The sequence below is a fragment of the Chiloscyllium punctatum genome, chromosome 33 (assembly GCF_047496795.1).
Source record: "Chiloscyllium punctatum isolate Juve2018m chromosome 33, sChiPun1.3, whole genome shotgun sequence".
Lineage (NCBI taxonomy): Eukaryota > Metazoa > Chordata > Chondrichthyes > Orectolobiformes > Hemiscylliidae > Chiloscyllium > Chiloscyllium punctatum.
Genome location: NC_092771.1, coordinates 13,733,525 through 13,756,453, shown reverse-complemented (window position 1 = coordinate 13,756,453; position 22,929 = coordinate 13,733,525). Strand labels below are relative to the sequence as shown.

The 22,929-nt window shown below is 43.0% G+C and overlaps 1 protein-coding gene across 1 annotated transcript; it reads right to left on the bottom strand.

Moving 5' to 3' along the window:
* Positions 1-650: 650 nt before the first annotated feature.
* LOC140458447 (ribonuclease P protein subunit p25-like protein) lies at positions 651-10,314 on the bottom strand. The gene has a single exon (XM_072553030.1). It carries the CDS (start codon positions 8,911-8,913, stop codon positions 8,260-8,262), a length of 654 nt encoding a protein of 217 aa, XP_072409131.1. The 5' UTR covers positions 8,914-10,314; the 3' UTR covers positions 651-8,259.
* Positions 10,315-22,929: the final 12,615 nt, after the last annotated feature.

The following is a 22,929-nucleotide window of genomic DNA, read 5'->3' as shown; positions in this document are numbered from 1 at the left end:
AGCAGCAAGGCTTGGACTATAATACGGCAGGCAGCCTTCAGAAGGAACCTGCATTTATATTGTACCTTTCATAATCACTGGGACACATTACAGAAAATGATTTGCCACACACTATGCTGTTTTAACATAAGCAAACACACAAGCCAATATGCACACAGATTGGCCCCGCAATTAATTAAATACCCAGACAAACAATTATTTGGTGTGATTGTTTGAGGGATAAATATTGCCCAAGACATTGAGGAAGAACTTCCCTGTTTTTCTTCAAAATAGTTGATTTAATAGATCCCAATCCACTGAGCCTGTCTCGGTTAATCATCTCATCAAGAACACGGCATCTCTGACAGTGCAGCCCTCCCTCATTCCTAAGGTAGTGAGTGACGATTGCAAACTCACTACTTTATGACATAGGAATGCACAAGGAAGTCAAAGTCTACACCATGAATATCTGTTGCTCTTTCAGAAACATAACGGCAGGAGTAGGCCATTCAGCCCTTCAAACCTGCTCCAACATCCTGGATCATCTACCTCAATGCCATATTCCTATATCACCTACACGTTTTTGGATACCACAGTAGAGAAAAACACAGTCTGCAAATTTTTAAAAGCATTTATCTAATGATAGATAACTAATTAAATTTTACATAGGTTTCAACATTTTAATAAGCATGCCCCTGGGGTGATGGGACTGAAATATAAAGAGAAGCTGGATGGGTTAGGATTGTATAAGCTGGAGTTTAAAAGAATTTGAGAGGGATCTCATAGAAACCTATAAATCCCTAATACGACTAGATAGTGTAGATGCAGGAAGGATGGTCCTGATGACAGGGGAGTCCAGAACCAGGGGTCACAGTCTAAGGATAAGGCCTTAAGTCAGAGATGAAATTTATTTTCTCCAGAGAGTGGTGAGCCTGTGGAATTCTGAGTCCCAGGTAACTGTTAGAAGCCAAAACATTGAAGACTTTAAGGAAAGATGTAGATCTGATGTTTAGCAGCAAAGGAATAAAGGAAAGCAAAATTCCAGTTTTTTTAAAATTGCTATTTGTGAATTCAAAGAAAGCTTGCATTATTGACATGAATCCTCCAAGTGCCACCTAATCATTCACTTCTTCCACCACCTACATACAGCAACATGTACCATTTAGAAGATGCATTGCATCAACTCATTAAAACTCCTCTGACAGCACTCACCAAACATATCACCTCTACCATGTAGAAGGACAGAGGCACCGACATCTACAAATTCCTTCCTAGCTGCACACCGTCCTCACTTGGAACCATAGTGTAGCAGACTCAAAGGGCCAAATGGCCTCTCCTGCTCTTACATTCCATGTTAATATTTTTCACAAATAGGTACTCAATTGTAAACCTCAATCAGGTCCCCCCCCCCCATCTTATTATTTCTAATAAAAATAATCCTAACCTACTCAACCTGTCTTCATAGCTAGCACCTTCAGTACAAGGCAACATCCTTGTAAACCTTCTCTGCACCCGCTCCAAAGTGTCCATATCCTTTTGGTAATGAACCAGAACGGTACACAGTATACATAGTATTCTAACTGTGGCTGAACCAAAGTCTTGTACAATTTTAGCAATGACCTGCCAGCTCTTATGGTTAATACCCCATCCGATGAAGGCAAGCACACCATCTGCCTTCTTGACCACTCTATCCAGCTGTGCACCACCGTCAGGGTACAATGGACCTGAACTCCCAGATCTCTCTGCTCAACTTTTCCCAAGACACTTCTATTTATAGTATAGTTCGCTCTAGAATTAGACTTTCCAAAATGCATCACCTCACATTTGCCTTGATTGAACTCCATCTGCCACTTCTCCACCCAACTCTCCAGTCTGTCTATATTCTCCTGTATTCTTTGACACTCCCCTATGCTTTCTGCTACTCCACCAATCTTCATATCAACTGCAAACTTACTTATCAAACCAACAATTCCCTCTTCCAGATCATTTATGTATATCATGAAGGGTATAGACAGGGTGGATAAAGATAAGCTTTTTCCCAAGGTGAGGGATTCAATAACGAGAGGTCACGTGTTCAAGGTGAAAAGTACTTCACAGAGAGTGGTAGGTGCCTGGAAAGTGTTGACAGCAGAGGTATTAGAGGCAGGCACGGTAGATTCACTTAAGGTGCATCAGGACAGATGCAAAATAGATGGGGAGCAGAGGGATACAGATTCTTAGGAATTGAGCAATACGTTTAGACAGTGGATTTCGATTGGCACAGGTTCGGAGGCCGAAAGGCTTGTTCCTGGGCTGTAAATTTTCTTTCTTCTTTGTTCGGGGTACTGTAAGGAATTGATTATTCAGCACAGGGAAAACATTTCATACATCCCAAAAACAGGTTATTCATCCCAATGTATTGCTATGGCAGTTCTTACAGTCTACTTTTGAAAGGTGAATTTAAACAGACTGAATAAAACTCTTTTGGACTATGTGCAGCTCTAATTAATTATCACAGAAAGTTGTTATAGAATACACTTTAAGTCCAGATGGGAAAACTGTTTCTCACAGTATCCATGAGCAAATAGTCTTCTGTTCTTCATCAATGCTCCTGGTTTCCCCCACGGTAATGGAACCAATGTCCTGAATTGCAAACCCCAGGCCCACTGGAGATTTGCACCTCTCACAGTTCCCAAAGCTGTCTTTATTTTCCATTCATGAAATGTGGACATCACTGGCTATGTCAGCATTTATTACCCATCCCCAATTACCCAGATGACAGTTAAGAGTCAGTCATATTACTATGGGTTTTGAGTCACATGTAGACCAGACCAGATAAGGATGACTAGTAAATTGGAGTGGTTTCTCCAACAGTTGGCAGTGAATTCATGGACATTATTAAACTTTTAATTCCAGATTTTGTTATATTGAATTCAAATTCCACCATCTGGCAGTATTTGTACCCAGGTCCCGAGGACATTATCTGGATTAACAGTCCAGCAATAATGTCACTAGGCCATCGTCTCCCCTTCTTTTCAAAGTTGTATTATCCAGTTCTTCAGCTTTGTGAAAGTGCAGCAGCTCTGAGGTGAGAGACGCTCTGAACTTTTTAATAAAAAAGAAAATGAAAGGACATGCAAACTGGAACAGAAATTATCATCATTACTGGGTTTTAATATCTACATCATGAAATAAAGTATAATTCTAAAAGCATAGAAAATAGGAACAGGAGTGGGCCATCTGGCCCTTCCAATCTGTTCTATCCTTCAATACAATCATGGCTGATCATTCAACACAGTCCCCATACTCTCTGATTCATTTAGCTCTTAGTCCTATATCTAGTTCTATCTTGAAAATATTAAATGTGTTGGCTTCAACTATTTTCTAGGGCAGAGAGTTCCACAGGCCCACCACTCTCTGAGTGACGGAATTGCTCTTCATCACAGTCCTGAATGGCCTACCCTGTATCTTTAGACAAGAAACTAAAATCATTAAACATTCATCCTGAAGAACTGATACTTGAAGGAACTGACTGCATTCAAAACATTACAACTTCGGGACAATCTCATTCAGACCAGTTAACAAACTATCTATGTTCAATGAGCCTTGCTGTTCGATAAATGAGGTGTGTTTTTATAGCTTTAATTCATTATAGATCATGATGGCTATACAATACGTAACTCTAAAGTTACTTGCCAATCAAGTTAGAAGATTATGTTTCAAGTTGGCCATGTGACATATAATTCCCACATGGATGTAATTAACGTTTGTTCTTCTTGTGACTATACTTTGCATAGATGTGCACATCCACACACATACTTACACACACATAAGCTCATCTTTACAGGCTCCACATTTACATATAGCTGAACACATATCTCACACCCATATACGTCTGCAATGTACACACACACATAAAACTCAACCTTTCACTCTTCTTTATATACAAAAATCAGATAATGACCCCATCATTCTTACAGAGCATGCATTAATGATTTACTAACCCAGTGTAACCATATCAGGTTCTAATGCCAAAACAACTGAAGTAACTGCCTGTAGAACAGGAGAATTTCTGCTCCGGATGCAACAGAAATTGGCACCCAAAAGCGCACTTTAAATTGCACCCTTAGATTACATGTTGAGTTTATGTTCAAATGCATTTGCATTTATCATAATCACATGCAAATGGTGTAATAAGAGTGATTATTTTACACTTTCCTTCCAATTAAATAATATTCCCTTGATGTACTTACAAATGCTAACCTGGTGCAGTTTTATTAAGACGTGAAATAGGATTCTCACAGAAAATAAGCATTTTGAAAAGGGCATAAAACCAGCAGAAACATCTCTATGACTCCCTTTCCCAGCCTGCTATCTTTACAGATGCAGGCAGCAATCAATACAGTTGAACATGGTATTCCCACCTCCCTCATGCTGATTAAGAATATAGCTGACTAAAAAGACCGGCCACTCTGAGCATGAACAATGCCCTCACGTTTGGCAAAAGTTAACGGTTGTGGTAAGTAATGTATCACCTCAGTAATATCTCTATTTCTAGACACTACTCAGCTCTTTGTCAGCTAGCAGACTGCAGCATGATAAATACAACATTTAGATCTCTAATTTCAATGGCAGTGAAAGGAAAATATTTGGTCTCTGTAAATAAACTCTACTAAATGGAATGATTAATACAAACATGATGAGCTCCAGTGTTGAGAATTGATGTGACTAAAAGAAAAAAATGAGAAAAACACAAAATATGCTATTTATTGTACATTAAGAGTGCTATATATTAAGATATATATAGTTTGTATTCAGAATGTCAGTCAATTCTGGCAGAGAAAATTACACATAACACGATTTCCAAGAACACACAAATATGCATTTAAGCACATTATAGCACTAATTTCTCTCTGGATTACTAGTTTCACTCATTTATTTGCTAAATATATTGGATCTGAAAATAAAAGTGAGCACTACCAAACTTGAAGCTGGCGTCTGACCCTCTCCCAGATCTAGTTTGTAAATGGTCACTGAAGTTTCAAAATTGGCTGTGTCACAAGTGACCAAGGGCAAATTTATTGGCTCAGCTTGAGAAATGGCATCCCTGGGGCAATTGTATTCACAGCCAGCCTCTTGTTTCCACGTCACTGGCTGCACACAAACATGACATGGTTCAGCCAAAGTGCTTTGGGAGGCCGGTTCCGTGGAGATCACAGTCGTCATTATCAAACCACTTGTTAAAGCAAAGCACTGCAAATGCTGGAGCTCTGAAATAAAAGCCGTGAAAGGGCTGAAGAAACTCAGCAGGCCTGGCAGTGCCTGTGGAGAGAGAAACAGCGTTAACATTTCAAATCCTTACTTTCGAACTTAAGACAGATAGAAAATGCGATTGGTTTTACACCACTGGAGAAAGGGGACAAGATCAGGGTAACACAAACAGAAAATAAGGGTCAGGTTAGAAGGCAGCACACATTAGTGACAAGTTCTCGTGAAACAAAAAACAAAAGCAGTGGCAATGGTTGTAATTAAGGAACAAAGTATTGGTCCACTGTTAATGGAGTAGTAGCAGAAATAAAACACTGCTGTTAAAAGAGACTAATCTTGAAAAGAGAGCTTTTGTAGTTGCAAATAGATAGCAACATTAAAGAATTATGGATATATCATACACATGGGCACACCATTTGTCTATACATCCATTGTAAATACCATGATTGTATGATAACGCGCACTCAGGGCTTACAGATATCTGAGTTTGTATAGCGTACCGAGACTGATAAATATGCACACAAGCTTGCCGAATACAATCTGGAATGGAACTGCATAGAAAGAGGGACAATTGGCATGTCGCATTCTTGCAGATTCGTTGAATGCACTGTCCAACTTATTCCCAGGCCTCAGTTTTCCCTATAAACCTGCCAATTTGCACAAATGCATACCGTATTCACCTCCTTACCCTCTCCAGGGAGAGTCGCCTTCTCTATAACAGCACAGATGGAATTAACCTCTAATAAAACAAGCAGAATTCAGTGAAACTCATTGCGTGCAATACAGTATTCTTCACTTTTATTTTACAAAACAGTTTAACCAACAAGGGTATAAGGTGCTCCTTGCTTAAGAGAAAGGCTACAATTCTAAAGATTTATCAGGAGAGCGTCCTACTGTTACATCCCTTGGCACTGATGCTTAAATGGTCAATAGCAGGATTTTGCTCATATACTATATTCCACTTTGAAAACTCTGTAGGTTAAGATAAGAACCGGGTGTCCATTTAAGCTCAGTAATATCGATAAGAGTCGAAGCTTTGCAATGTCAATGTTGACAACAATGTACAGAAGTCACGAGCTTTCCATAAATCCTTGCTCTATCACATTCTTATTTGAACACACAATCCTTCCGTGTTATAGTGGAGCCAAATAAATCTCTACAGACTGTTTTGAGTTCATTTGAAACAGCAGCCTCTATCTGCTGGGAGACAGGGGATAAACAAACAGGCAGGTTTTTGAAAAGGGATAAAATTAAGCAAAGGACATCGCAGAAATCTCTCATTAAAAAAGGAGCTAATTACTTGAATTTGTACAGCATCTGGGAGCGAGGAAAATCAAAAGAGGCAGCAATGGAGATTGATAAAACTCACAAACTCTAAGGAAGAGCACTTGATGGAAATTAAATGCAATTCTATTCTTTTTTTTAACCCTTTTTATCCACATGGTGAGATTTGAGGAGGCAATGGTAGAGCCCACTTCCATTCTAAAATAAATTATTAATTAACAAGAGTTGTGCTTCCCTGTTTACTCTGAGTCACGTCCAAAGACATTATGGAGAGACAAAGATAAAAATTAGAACACCCACCTTTCTGGTTAACCAAGCAAATTAAATTGAAAACAAAAACACTAAGAACTGTAGATGCTGGAAACAGAAAGGGCTGGAGAAACTCAGCAAGTCTGGTAGCATCTATGGAGAGAGAAACAGTTAATGTTTCGGGTCGAGTGACCCTTCTTCAGAACTGGACCAAATACATTTCTTGCTAAATCTCTTATCCAGTCTGTGATCTTTGGGAACTTTGCTTCCATGTGTGGATTTTGAAATTGCAATAAAATTTCCCTTCTTAAATGTCCTTTTTTCATTATATTTTCCAAAGACTTCATAATGTTCAGGGACTTAACAATGCATCTTTGTTGTAACATAACATACCCACACACAGTAATACTTCTCTTTGTGCATTTTACAAAGTGCTCTATAATTGTATAGATTTGTATGTGTATATAGACCTCTATATATAATTGATATTTTACATCAACCTCTGTTATGGCACATCTCTGGAGCAGGTGGGACTTGACTGGACCTCCTGGCCCAGCAGTCGGGTCACTACCACTGTGCCACACTGAGCCCCTGCTGTAATTCCTATTCTATTTCAACCTGTTCGGAGATGGTATCACACACCTCTAGAGCAGGTCGGACTTGAATTCGAGCCACCCAGTCCATAGGTAGGGACACTACTACTGCACCAGACAGAAGAGGCTTTCTTGGCAAACTGATTTTCTTTACAACTTGTTCAGGAATGTTATGACACACACTCCCAGTCCAGCAATAGGGACATTACCACTATACCACAACAGGACCATGATTGCAGTGATTTTTTTCTAACCTGTTTGGACATGGTATGATGTACGCTCCTGGTCCAGGGCTGGATACACTACCAGTGTATCACAAGGACCCTCATGGCAAAGTGATATTTGTTAATCTGTTCGGAGATGGTATAACCCACACTCTAGAACAACTTGAATCCAAGCCATCCAGTCCTGGGGTAGGGACAGTACCTTTGCACCACAAGAGAGCCCACAAAATGATTTTTTTAACCTGTTAAGACATGATGTAACACACTCCCAGTCCATGAGTGAGGATACTACCACTGTACCACAAGAGGACCCTCTGGGCAATTTCATGTTTAACCTGTTTAGAGATGTTATGACACACACCCCCAATCCAGCAATAGGGACACTACCACTGTACCACAAGAGGACCCTCAGTGCTATATTTTTTAACCTGTTTAGAGATGTTACGACACACAGTCCCAGTCCATGAGTGGGGATACAACCACTGTACCACACCCAGGGCAATTTCTTTTTTAATCTGTTTAGAGATGTTATGATACATACTCCCAGTCCAGAGGTGCGGATACTGTCATTGTACTACAAGAGGACCCTCAGTGCTATATTTTTTAACCTGTTTAGAGATGGTATGACACACTCCCCTGGTCCGGGGTAGGGACACTACCACTTGTGCCCTGCGGTTTGTGAGTTACTGCTGGGGGTTCAGGAGGTAAGTATAGTTGGGGAAGGGAGGGGTCTCACTGGGCTGTTCCCCTTTGCTGAGCTTCGGGACCATCTCGGGCGGCGCTCCGCCGCCACTGTCGCTCCCCCGGCAGCGGCGCTTGACGCCCCGGCTGGCCGGGCTGAACCCTGGCTCCTCCTGCCCGGCTCGGGCGGCACCAGCGGCACCGGGCTCCGGCCACAGCGGGGGAGCGGAGTCCGGGGGCTGGTAGCCGGCTTCGGCCGGGTCCAGGGGCTCCTTGGACAGCAGGATGCAGACGGACGGAACGGTCTTGAGCAGGGTGAGGGCTGCCCCGCTGCCGGCGGTGCTGCTCTGCCAGGTCTCCCGCAGGCTCCTCGGGCGGAGCTTGGTGATCTGGTGCAAACCCCCCAGCCTGCGCTTCATAATCTCGGCGCAGGTGATGGTCTTGGTGACCGCCCGGCCCGAACCGCTGAATACTATCCTCCGCGTGCCCTCCAGCTCCATGCGGGCCAGCGCGAAGCCCATCAAGTTGCGGATCTTGCTGCCCTCCTTCACCCGCATCTCCACCGTGTCCGCCGGCAGGTCAGCGAAAGGCAGCGGGCTCTCCTCCTCCGTCCGCCCGATCTTCCGATAGTTCGCCATCTCGCCGCTCCCCTGCATCTCCCCTTTCCAAATGCAACCTCAAACGATGCACCAGCCCCCTGCCATACCACCCATACCAAACCCCCAAAGCGTCCGCTCTCGTTTCCTCTTTTTTGGTTTGGAGTCAGTGCTGCAATAAAACCACCACCCGAAGTCCTTTTTGCAAAAGAAATCTTCCCTTTGCAGCAATTTTCTCCACTCGTTGTTCCTTCACAAAACCGGGCAGCGTACTTTCAATTTTCTCCTTTGCAGAAACGGAAGGGCATTCTTGTCGGCGTTTTGCAAAACTAGGCAAGCTTGTTTGATTTTTCTTCTCTGCAAAAAGCTGACAGACTTTTTTTTTGCCGGTGTTTTGCAGAACTGCAAGGCTGCTCCTTTTGCAAAACCGGGCAACGTCCTACTGTTTTCCTCCTGGGGAAAAGTCGCTAATGCTTTGCAAAGCTGCAAGGCTGCTGCTTTGCAAAACTGGGCAAAAGTCCTGACTATTTCCCCCCTGTTGAAAAGGTGAAAGACTTTTTGGTGTTTTGCAAAACTGGGCGAGGTTGTTTCATTTTCCTCCTTTGCAAAATCTGACACGCGTTTTGTCGTTCATGTTTTGCAAAACTGGGCAAAATTGTTCCTTTGCAAAACTGGATAAAGTCCCACTTTCCTCTTGTGCAAAAGCTGTTTTTTTTTCTACCGGTGTTTCGCTAAACTGGGTAGGGTTGTCTTATTTTCCTCCTTTGCAAAATTCAGCGAAGTCCTTCTATTTTCTTTCCTGTGCAAAAACTGACAAGAGCTCTTCCCTCACGCCGTTGTTTTTGCAAAACTGGGCAAAGTTGTTCCATCCGTCCCTTAGGCAGTCTTATCCTGTTCTTCTGCAAAACTGAGCGAAGTCGTTTCTCTCTGCACAATAAAAATTGGTAGTTTATTTTTGTCGTTGTTCTGCAAAACTGGGCAACGTTTTCAAGCAAAGGACAAAGTGGGCGAGATTGGTTTCATGCGGCAGGATAGCGGGCTGTTTTCTCATCCTGCTGCACGCTACAGCGTCGGATCCAAACGAGCTCCCCGTGTTTGTGTTTTGTACTTTTGCACCGGCTCCCTCCGACAAGCTGTGACCATCACTTAACTTCCTTCACCCCTCCCCCGCCAACCCCGGCTGCTGCTACCAACTCATTCCTCAGCACAATCTCCTTCCTTGGCAGTCGACCCGGGAGTTGTCCAGCACGGGGCAGTACTTCCCCATTTATCGAAGCGCCGTCTTATGTGTTTCAACTATATCCCGAGCTCACCTTCAATTGCAAAGAGGGGGAGAGCAGAAAACAAACATCAGCTGCTTCTCTGCTGGTTCCAAGGTAGAAGCTGTCTACGGCATCTGCACTGAACAGAGAACAAGTCAGTGCCTCTGTCTCCCTCTCAGTCACTGTGACTCGAGGTGCTCATTCAAAGCGATCGAATCTGTCATTCATTTAACCCCTTCAGCACCAAGCCCTTCCCCTCAGCCTGTGCCCCAGACTAGCAGAGACAGACAAGTATTCACTCCGCAGGGGGAGGCTGTTCTGCCCCTCGAGTGTGTGCTAGCTGAGTGAAATGAGCCTTTCCAGCTGGATTCCAGTTCTAGCATCTCCAATTTTTCTTTAAATGAGGGCGTTCTGCCTCAGCCGCTCCTTCAGACAGCCAGTTCCCGATTCCTACCACTCTCAGGGTGAAAAACGTACTGACACGCAGGAGGCTGAAGGGTGACCTTATACAGTTTTATAAAATAATGAGGGGCATGAGAATAGGGTGAATAGCCAAGGTTTTTTCCCCGGCATAGGGGCGTTCAAAATGAAAGGGCATATAAGATGAGAGGGAAAAGATATAAAAGGGACCAGAGGGGCAACTTTCTCACACAGAGGGTGGTGCGTGTACAGAATGACCTCCCAGAGGAAGTGACAGAGGCAGGTACAATTACAGCATTTAAAACACGTTTGGATAGGTACACAAATAGGAAGGGCTTATAGCAGGGGTGGGCAATTAATTCTTCCAAGGGGCTGCATGAGAAACCTGAGTTGCATTGGAGGGCCAAACCAACAATAAGTTGAACATATTTCTGCTCAGTATTAATTTTCTCCCATTGTAAAAAGTACTACATTATATAGTTTTGCACTGAAACTTATAATCAAAAGAATAAGGATATTCTGTTACAATAAAGGTATGAAATTGTGGAATAGGTCAAATATAGAACAAATAAACAGTAAAAACAATAATTTCAGTATTTCATTTTGTTTTTAACATGTTAATCTCACAAACCAATAATGAAAAGTTGTTTCATTATTGTTCAGTATTACAAACAACTCTATACAAAAAGCAATAAGTGCTTTTGATGTTTTTCAGTTCATTTTATTTGTTTAGTGAGAATTAACTCCAGTTAATTAACAGACTCTAGTCTGTTTTGGACTCGAACAAGTGCACTGTAATCTGGTTGAATGTCTGAGGTGGATATGCGAAGGGCAGCTGAGAGGTGATCATCAGTGATAGAGGATCGGGATTTGGATTTGTTGAACTTCATCCCTGAGAATGCCTGTTTGCATATATAGAGAGATCCGAAGAGGACGAGAATCTTCTGAGCATGCCTCCTCATGTGTGGGAAGTCCTCCTCTTTGAGGGAAGAGTAAAAATCAAGCAGTGAGACTGACCTAGAGTACTCTGCCAGAAGTGTGTCAGACGGCAGGTCAATGAGTTCAAGCTGAACATCACTAGGTGCATTCTCGCATTGCATGTAAATGGGTAAGAAATCATGTGCATTTCATTCTCAACCATTTTAAAGTCTTGAAATCACCTTAAAAATTCACCATGCAGTGCTTCTAACATAGATGAGTACGTGTGGAGGTGATCAGTTGAAGGTACGGCTTCCTTCAGTGTTGGCAAGTGGGTGAGAATGTTGCCCTCCATTTGGCTTGAGAGAAGCTGCAACTTTCTCATAAAAGCCTTCACCAAGTTGTACATTTCATGCACGAAAAGGCCCTTGCACTGCAGTTTCACATTTAGTTCGTTCATAAGTGCAGTCACATCAACAGCAAAACCAAGGTCTGCAATCCAGTCTGCATCTGAAAGCTGTGGAATGCCATTCCCTTTCTTCACACAGATATCTTGAATCTCTTCTCTCAGGTCCCATACACTTTTCAGCATTTTGCCCAGGCTGAGCCACCTGACAGCTGTGTGGTAGTCACGATGTTCAGTCTCATTTTCCTCCAAAAGTGCAACAAACTGCCTGTGATTCAAAGCTTTCGCCCTGATGAAGCTAACTATTTTAGCTACAACATCAACCACATGGTTAATTTTTAACTGACTTACCCAACACTTCCTGATGTATAATACAATGCAAAAATACCAATTTCTGTTCAGGGTCAATTTCTGCATTCTCTTTAAGAGTCCAACATTTTTTCTGTTAGATTTGTACAACCATCCGTTGTCACACCCACCAGCTTGTCCCATTTTAGTCCCAACGTGTCCAAACATGTGTCCAAACCTCTGTGAACAAATCATTATCAGTTGTTGTTCCTTTCATTGACTGCGTGGCTGCCAGCTCCTCCGTGATTTTAAAGTCCGTAGTTGTCCCATGTACGAAGATGAGTAGCTGGGCTGTGTCACGTACATCGCAGCTCTCATCCAAAGCCAAGGAAAAAAAGTCAAAGTTGACCGCTCTGTGCTGCAGCTGAAGCTCCAGATTTCTCTCGATGCCCCCAATCCTTCTCATTACAGTGCGTCGGGAGAGGGGCATATTCTCAAATGCCTCCTTTTCCTCCGGGCATATTAGTTCTGCAGAGTCCAACAAGCGCTCCTTAATAAACTCTCCATCAGAAAACGGTTTACTGTTTCTGGCGATTTTGTGGGATATGACATAACTGGTCTTGGCGTGAGCTGACATTTTGAGGGCTAGCCAGCAAGCATCACTTTTAGCTGTTCGCGCACGCACATACACGCGCATATGCATCCACACGTAAATAAAAAAAGCATCCTTTTCAAAACAAAAGCAACACAGTTGTATTGCATGCATGGCGTAAATACTTTTTCATTTATGTTCTAATTTAAGATTGACCACATGTGGGCCGGACAGGAACGACCAAAGGGCCGGATATGGCCGTAAAATGCCCAGGTCTGGTTTAGACGGATATGGACCAAATGGGACTAGTTTAGGTTGGCAAACTTGGTCAGCATAGATCAGTTGGACCAAATGGTCTGTTTCCGTGCTGTAAGACTCTATGATTATATACTCCTCAACTCCCTCCAGTCCTTCTTCCAATTAATATAACTTGCGGATATTATCCATGGGCAGCATATAATATGTGTTATCTTGTGTGTTATACAGAGCTGCTCATTGTCCTCCAACCTGACTTGGAAATATATCATGGCTACTTCACTGTTACTAGGTCAAAATCTTCCTAACAGCACAGTGGTGTGCAAGGATTAACAAAGGCAGCTCATCCCCATCCTCTGAAAGGCAATTAGGATCGGGCAATAAATGCTGGACCAGCCAGTGATGCCACATCCAATAAACATCTAAAATAAAAACTGTAACGACAAGTAAATAGGATGGACGTATAAAAGGTAACCCGTAAAGGGGAACTTTAAATGGGCAACAAGGCCAATATTGATAAATGAGTTGAAAAGTGTGGTGCTGGAAAAACACAGCACCACATCTTTCAACTCTGGTACTCCAGCATTTGCAGCCCTCACTTTCTCCCAATATTGATATATGACCGAATGCGGATGCTGTAAATCTGAAACAAAAACAGAAACTGCTGGAAATGCTCAGCAGGTTTGGCAGCATCTGTGGAGAGAAGTAAGAGTTGACGTTTCAGATCAAGTGACTCTTCCTCAGTTCTGAGGCAGGGTCCCTGGACTCGAAATGTTAACTCTGATTTCTCTCCACAGATGCTGACAGACTTCATACATGGCCTGTTTGTTTTTCTGTTACATTTACTGCAAACATGTGAATAATCAGCAGATAATTCAATCAGTTACGCCATTGCACAAATTTATATTTAACTCCATAACTTCAGTCTACATTTGTCTGAAACTGCTGCCAATTGGCAATCTTCAGCCGCTTCATCAAATATGTTTCCTCAATAGGAGTTCAGAGGAGTGGTAACCACTGATGATCACAGAATGTTCAGGTCCATTAGTAGCTCTTCAGACCAGGCAGCAAGACCTAGACACCATCAGGCTTGGGCAGTTACCTGGCTGATCACATTTGTTCACACAAGTGCGAGGCAATCACCATCTCCAACATCAAAGAATCTAACTAACAACACTTTACATTTAACAGCTTTACTATTGCTTATCCTGGGGCTTATCGTTGACCAGAAACTAAACTGGACCAGCCATTTCAGAAACAGTGGCTACAGGAACATGATTGAGACTGTGCTACTCATCCCACAGATTGTTTCGTATTTACAAATCAGGAGTGTCTTGGAATACTCCCCACTTTCCTGGATGCTCATAGGAGGTTGAGGAGTGACTTTATAGGGGTATATAAAATCATGAGGGGCATGGATAATCTGAATGGCAAATGTCTTTCCCCAAGGGTGGAGGATTTCAAGAGCGGAGGTCATATCTTTAAGGTGAAATATTTTTAAAAAAACATTAGATTAGATTCCCTACAGTATTGAAACAGACTGTTCAGCCCAACAAGTCCACAACGACGCTCCAAAGAGTAACCCACCCAGACTCATTTCCATCTGACTAATGCACCTAACTCTATGGGCAATTTCACATGGCCAATTCACCTGACCTGCACATCTTTGGGTTGTGGGACGAAACCTGCACAGACACAGGGAGACTGTGCAAATTCCACACAGTCACCCACGACTTCTTCCAATTACTTTAACCTGTGGATATTATCCATGGGCAATATAATGTATGTTTTCAATATCTTGGATGTATATCTTGTGTGTTATACATAGTTGCTCATTGTCCTCCAACCTGACTTGGAAATATATCACGGCTACTTCACTGTTACTAGGTCGCCCAAGGCTGGAATTGAACCTGGGTTCCTGGCACTGTAAGATAGCAATGGCCACTGAGCCAACATGCCACCCTATGAGGCAATTTTCTTTTACACAGAGAGTTTCATGTGTGGAATAAACTTCCTGAGGAAGTGATGGATGCAGGTACAGTTGCAATATTTAAAAGACATTTGGATAAGTCCATGAATAGGAAATGTTTGGCTGGACATGGGCCAAGCACAGACAGGTGGGACTAGTTTAGTTTAGAAATATGATTTGTATGGACTGGTTGGACTGAAAAGCCTGTTTCTGTGCTGTATGAGTCTAAAACGCTCACGAATCTCAACACCATCTAGGCCTGTTTAACTTAAACAACCCTTTCACAGTGTGTACCCCCTTTAATATGCACTGCCATAACTTGGCAAGGCTATTTCAGCAGCACCTCCCAAATTCGGGACCTGCATCACTGAGAAGGACCATGGCAGCACCACCTGCAAGTTACCCTTCAATCCATGAACTATATGGGCTTCCCTTCACTATCACTGTGTCAAAACCTTAAATTATATGGACTGAAGTAGATCAAGAAAGTGGCTCTACTTCCAGTTGAAGCACAGAGGATGTTTGCCACACAGCACAAGCCAGGAGGGCTATTCCAAACCAGCTGCTACACAGCTCTCATTGAAAGATGGACTCTCCATCCTAACCGCCTAGCCATAGGTGCATTGGAAGGGTTGATAAGGTGGCACGGTGTCTAGCACTGCTGTCTGATAGTGCCAGGGCACTAGGTTCAATTCCAACCTCAGATAACTGTCTGTGTGGAGTTTGCACATTCTTCTTGTGTCTGGGTGCTCTGGTTTCCTCCCAAAGTCCAAAGATGTGCAGGTTGGGTGAATTGGCTATACTAAATTGCTCTTCATGTTCATGTAGGTTAGGTGCAAATGTAAGGTAGGGGTATGGGTGGGTTACTCTTTGAAGGGTCATTGTGGGCTTGTTAGGCTGAAGGGCTTGTTTCCACACTGTTGGGATTCTATGATTTACAGGTGCAAGCCTGATCTGTCTGGCTGCATTAAATACCCATCTACTATGATTACCACATCCTGGGAGTGGGATTTGAACTCAGAGCTTCCAGCAGGGCCACTACCCACCATGCCACAAGTACTCCTGGTACTTGTAGTGGTGCACCAATAGCTTTCCAGGGCAATTAGTGACAAGCACGAAACGTTGGTCTCTGCCAGCAACACCTACATCGTCTGAATGGACAACAAACGAACCTGCACCAAACTTTCAGGCCAAGCACCAATCAAGCAGGAGAGAGCAGTGAAAATCAAATAACATTTACTGGTTTTGAAAACTTGAGGAACAGAGATGAGGCAGTGCCCTTTCTGGAGTCTCTGTTGTCGATGAATGAAGATTTCTTTAATTTTCTGTATTGGCTTATTGCAATTTTTTTTCAATTTGGGATTCACCATGCAAACTTTGCTAAACATATGAGAAATCCTGAAATATCAACTTTTCTACAGGAAACTCCTCATAGATACCTCCATGCTCTCAATATATTGGGTGAGCTTTTGCCATACTACATTCTAGACACCGAGTCAGAGTGATAAGTCCAGATGCAGGAATTCTGTACTGCCAGAAATGCCTTCTTTTAGATGAGATGTGAAACTAAGGATTTTTCTGGCTTCTCAACCGGCTCATAAACAGCTCGTTTTGGACAGAGAGTACTGTCCTGTGTCCTGGCCAAAATGTAACTTTCAACAAACACCATAAGTACGGATTGATTGGTGATTATTTAATTGCTTTTCACAGACTGTCTTAGACTTCCCTACATAACAACGATTCGTGAGTTTTGAGAAGATTTGTAGCTCAGGTTGAGGTTCTGGATGTAGGTTTGCTCACTGAACCTTCCAGCTCAGCGAGCAAACCTACATCCATAACAACGATTGCTACAATTCTATAAACATCTAATTGGCTGTAAAGAACAGGACATTCTGAGGTTATGGAAGGTGCTATACAAATGCAAGTTAAAGTAACGCCTCGACATATGAACGACCCCATTCATGAACAAATCGGTTTACGAACAGGATTGTACGTAAAGTTTTGCTTCAACGTACATACAAAATTCAAGGTACGAATGCAAAAAGCCCGTGTGCAACCACATGGTTTCATTGTTCTGCTTTGCTATGCGCTTGTTGAACGCAAAAGCTCTCGGGCCCCGTGTGATCTCATTCAGTTCGACTTTGGCACACACCCTGTGAACAGCGTTCGTTGCTACGTACAAGCATTCTTACGCTATCCGAACAATGGGAAAAATTGATTCAGTTCGCGAACTTTATGGTTCGCGAACTGGGTCCTGGAACGGATTAAGTTCGTAAGTCGAGGCGCTACTGTCCTTATTTTTGTTTGCTCAAGACGTCCCCAAATCTATCAAAACATTCCCCATAAATATCAGCTGAAAAGATAACATAAATCAGGGAATTTGCATCGTAACCTTGAAGGAGAAAGAGAAATAATGAGAAGAAATATATCTTTTGTGATCCAAAAGCAGCAGCACAAGTAAGAGAGGTTAAGCTGAAAGTGCAAAAATTCCAGGTTCCTCAAGGAACCTCTGTGATCTCTTTATGAATTTGGTGGGAATTGATGGTGTATCCTATTTTGAACAATGAAGCATTAGTGCAAATCTCAGTCTTGTGATTTGGCTGACTTTATTTCTTTCTTTGATTAACTGGTTAGTTTGCACTTTATGCCATCCACGGTTTTATCGACCAATTGACGATCATAATTGGAGCTGGCAAATTGGCACTGAAGAGCTACACTGTAGGCCAGTGAGAATTAATAGGGAGCTGGGACAAATGCATCACATGGTTACGACGCCTTTATAAATCAAGTGGACAGTGTAGAGGTGACATGAAGAATAAAAATCAGATCAACGCAGTCAAAGGAAAAGAGGAAAGGGTGAAAGAATTATAGGAATGGAGATAAAGTGAGAGTGACATGGCATAAAAACGTCAGAGGGGGGAGTTAAATGGTGACCATTAAACAAGTAGTTGCCTAGGTGTAAAACATTTAACATGACTGACATTGGATGAGGTATGTGCTAATTCTGGGATTCAGCCTTTTTGTCCATGTTTGAATCAAAGCTGCAATAAGATCAGCAGCTAAATGACCTTGGTCAAACTCAAACAGGGCATTAATGAATGAGTTATTGTTAAACAAGCTCTGATCATGACACCTTCCAACACTTTACTGTTGAGTGAAAGGAGACTAATGGGGGTGATAATTGGCCAGGTTGGAATCATCCTACTTTTCATGTATAAGATATACCTGGGCAATTCCATATTGTTGGGTAGATGCTGTGTTGTCGCTGTATTGGGACAGCTTAGCTACAAGAGTGGCAAGTTCTGGAACACATTTGGGACATATGCCGGAATGTTGTCAGGACCCATAGCTTTTCCAGTAGTCATTGCTATCATGTGGAGGAAATTGAATTGACTGAAGGCTGGTTTCTGTGATGTTGGGACCACTAGAGGTGCATGGGATGGATTGGCACTTCTGTCTGAAGCTTGTTGCAAGTGTTTCAGCTTATCTTTTGCACCGATGTTCTAGACTCCCACATGATTGAGGATGGGGATAATTGTGTAGCCTCCTTCTCCAGTGAGTTGTTTAATTGCCCAACATCATTCGTAACTGGATGTGGCTTGACAGCAGAACTTAAATCAGATTTATTAATTGCAGGATCACTTTGCTCTGCTCATCACTTGCTGTCTATACTGTTTGGTACACAAATAGTCCTGTAGCATCACCAGATTGATACTTCATTTTCACTGGACTGGAAACACTAACTCTGCTTTCTTCCCACAGATGCTGCCAGACCTGCTGAGTTTCTCCAGCGATTTCTGGGTGTTCCTGTGACACCCCGCCACCTAGTCAGCCCTCCTACACTTTCCAATGTGTTGTTCTGTTCGATGTTTATGTATGTTTATGAATCCTTGTAATAATCAATGTCTTCAGCTGTTTCTTGATATCTGTGATCTGGAGGAATCTGAGATGTATTACCTTCTTGGCACGTCTGACTGAAGGTGGTTGCAACTTTTCTGCACTGATGTGTTGGGCTTCCTATCATTGATGATGGGAATATTTGTTGTGTCTTCTCCTTCTGTTAATTGACCACCTACATTCATGACTGATGTGGCAGGACTGCAGGGCTTAGATCTCATCCATGGTTTGTTGAGATGTACAGCTCTGTCTCTCACTTGCTTCCGTCTGCTTGTAGCCTCGAGTTGTAGCTTTCACCAGGCTGATGCTATAATGACTGTAACAAGGGCAGGCAGGTGGACCTCAGTAGAACATGAGTTCCCTGATTGGGGCTGTTAGTCTGGTCCAGCCTGGTTGACAGATATGAACAGGAGTGTCAGATATCCTGTCCACCCCGAGAGCTGGCTCTGAGGGAGCTGGATCAGTGTCAAGGATTCTCCACATATAAATAAAGAGTGTTTTGGTGATGAGATACCAGCCTCTGTGGAGTTATTTCAATGCCACATGTTCAGGTTTGCCTGGTACTCAGCCTGGCATGCCCTCCTGAACTCTTCATTGAACCAGGTTTGATCCTCTGGCTTAATGGTAATGTTAGAGTGAGGGCTGTGCCAGGAACTGAAGGGAGAGGGTGAAATTGAATACAATTCTGCTGCTGCTGATGGTCTACAGTGCCTTATAGAAGCCCAATTTTGAGTTTCTCAATCTATTTGAAATCTATCCCATTTAGCACAATAGTAGTGCTAGACGACACAATGTAGGGTGCCCTTAATGTGAAGATGGGCTTCATCACCACAAAGACTTTGTGGTAGTCACTGCTACAAATCCTGACATAGACAGATGCCCATGCAACAAATAGATTGGTGTGGGTGAGGTGAAGTAATTTTTTGCCACTTGTTGCTTCCCTGACTACCTGCCACAGGTTCCAGGACAGCATCATTGTCCAAAGGACACAGCCAGCTTTGTGGGTAATGTTGCTACCAAGCCACTCTTGGTGTGGGCATTGAAGGTCCTTACCCAGAGCATATTCTGTGCCCCTGCCACCCATAGTGCTTCATCCAGGTAGTGACCAAACTTAGAGGAGAGCTGATTCATTGGCTGAATGGGAGTTGAGGAGTTGGGGAGGTTGGGGGGTGCGTTTGGTAGCTGGAAGGGAGATATTGTGACTGGTTTACTTGCACAAGATTGACTCCGTCCCACCAGATTCCATGGGGCCCAGTGTCAATGTTGAGGATGCTTAGGGCCAGGCCGGCACGGTGGCTCAGTGGTTAGCACTGCAGCCTCACAGTGCCAGCATCCCAGGTTTGATTACAGCCTTGGGTGACTGTGTGGAGTTTGCACATTCTCACCATATCTGCGTGGGTTTCCTCCGGGTGCTCCGGTTTCCTCCCACAGTCCAAAGATGTGCGGGTCAGGTGAATTGGCCATGCTAAATTGCCCATTGTGTTAGATGCATTAGTCAGAGAGAAATGGGACTGGGTGGGTTACTCTTCAGAGGGTCGGTGTGAACTTGTTGGGCCGAAGGGCCTTTTTCCACGCTGCAGGGAATCTAATCTAATCTAATCTCCCTCCCCACATGTGGGATTGTACCTCCAACTCTGGTAGGTCAGTGCTGAAGGTGGAATAGCTCATTCCTAAGAATGGTGATGGCATTGTCTGGGACACTGTAAGATGCAACTTGCTGAATGTGAAGACGCCAGGTCATTGCTTCATTTGTCCATGGGACAGCTTTCCCACTTTTGGCACTCGCCCCCAGAGATCGTTGCCAGGTTAACAGGGTACCTTTGCTGTTGGCATTTCTGGTGTTGGGATCAATACCAGAGGGTACATTGCTTTCACTAATTTCAGATTTCCTACCCAATTAATACAATGGATATGCCTGCTAGAGCATTCCAGAGGATATTTATATATGCAAACATTGCTTTGCATATACAGTCATGGACAGCAGATTTCTTCCCTAAAGGACATAGTAAACCTGATGGCCTTTCACAATATTTGATAAGGGTTTGTGGCCATTACTAGCCCAGGCTTTCATTCCATATTTATTAATTGAATATACAGGCAGTCCCCGGGTTGTGAATAGCTTCCGTGAGTGAATCCGTTTGTAGGTCAATTTGTACGCAAGTCAGAACACAATGTGTGTTCTGATAATACAAAGCAGCCAAGCCTATGTACAGAAAATGTTAATACATCAGATCTTTGAAATTACACCCCTGTTTGGGATCATGCACATAGGTATGAACGTTCGTAAGTCGGATCCTCTGGTATATCTGGTCAACCAACCCAAGATCCCAGAACATTAGCCTGTGCCTCTGGATTGGTGCAATAATATTACCACCATCTCCCCTGTCTTTAGCTTAGGGTAGACTTAATTTTACATTTTATTTTGTTTATTGTCACATTGCATATGGTTAACCAAGTTTACATATGCGCTCCCATTTCTGATAGTCTTGTCTAACCTTGTTTCATATGGAAGACACAATATCAAAGTTGCTGCATTAAAAAGAGTCACACACTGTGAAGCTAGAAGTATGATTCCTTCAACTTCATGTTTGTATTCAACATAACTGCAGTAAATGTATTTAACAAGGTCAAGATGTAAATCTGCAGGTTCAGTACAGTATACATAATGTACTCAAAAATGCATAATTTAATTTAAATTGTTACATCATAAATTCTTGTCTAATTCAGACATTAACTGAATGCATTCAGTCAGGGCTAAACAATGGTCTTTCCTTTTTCAAATCATATGTGCCTCTTGTCCCTTTGAATTTCATGGCCTCAATGCATTAGTCTGGGCTCCAAATTCAAGGGAGAATATGGCCTAGTGGTGTTATTGCTGGATTATTAATCTGGAGACGCAGGTCCTCAGTTCAAATCCCAGCAATATTAGATTGTCCAATTCAATCAAAATCTGGAATTAAGAGACGAAAGAAAGCCATGAAATTGTTTCAAAAAACTGTTCTTGTTCTGTCAGACGATGGGAACTGCCATCTATACCTGATGTGTCCTATGTGTGACTCCAGACCCATCTCGCAATGTGGTTGACTGCTATAGGAAGGATATTATTAAATTGGAGACAGTTCAGAAATGATCTACCAGGATGTTGCTGGGACTGGAAGGTTTGAATTATAAGAATAAGTTGGAGTGCAGGAGGTTGAAGGGTGACCTTATAGAGTTACATAAAATCAAGGGGAGGGGGCATAGATAAAGTGAGTAGCAAGGGTCGTTTCTCTCGGTTGGGGAGGGGGTGTGGGGCATATCTTTAAGGTGAGAAAATAAAGATTTAAATAAGACCTGAGGACAACAGTTTCACACAGGGAATGATATGCCAGAGGAAGTAGTAGATGCAGTACCCTTATAAGATTTAAAAGACAGGTACATGAATATGGAATGTTTGAAGGGATATGGACCAAATGGAGGCAAGTGGGACTAGTTTAGTTTGGGAAATTTGGTCGCCATAAACTAGTTGGATGGAAGGGTCTGTTTCCTTGCTGTATGACACTGACTGTGACTCTTAACTGCCCTCTGGGCAATTAAGGATGGGCAACAAATGTTGTCTCAGCCAGCGATGGCCACATCCCATTGATGATTAAAACAAAAGACTTGTTTAGTTACATGGCCAATACCCACCACTGCCCCAAGGCAGAGACAGCAAGTGGCAGAAGTGGGTACTGCAGACGCTGGAGATTAGAGCCAAGGTTAGAGTGGTGCTGGAAAAGCACAGCAGGTCAGGCTGCATCCGAGGAGCCCGAAATGTCGATTCTCCTACTCCTCAGATGCTGCCTGACCTGCTATGCTTTTCCAGCACTACTCTAATCTAAGACAGCAAGAGGTCGATTGTTGGTCTTCCAGGAAATCAAGGATGTGGAAACTGGGCAGGAAAGTGGGGTTTAAATCCAAGATCAGCTATGATTGCACTGAATGGTGGAACAGGCTCGATGGGCCGAATGCTCTACTGCTGTTCCTACCTCTTGTGACCCAAATTGCAAATCCTTCTCTTCATTTCAACCGACCCAATTTCAATTTAAAA

What these genes read in the sequence shown, in the direction of transcription:
- LOC140458447 (XM_072553030.1), bottom strand. Translation starts at nt 8,913, where the DNA reads ATGCAGGGGAGCGGCGAGATGGCGAACTATCGGAAGATCGGGCGGACG.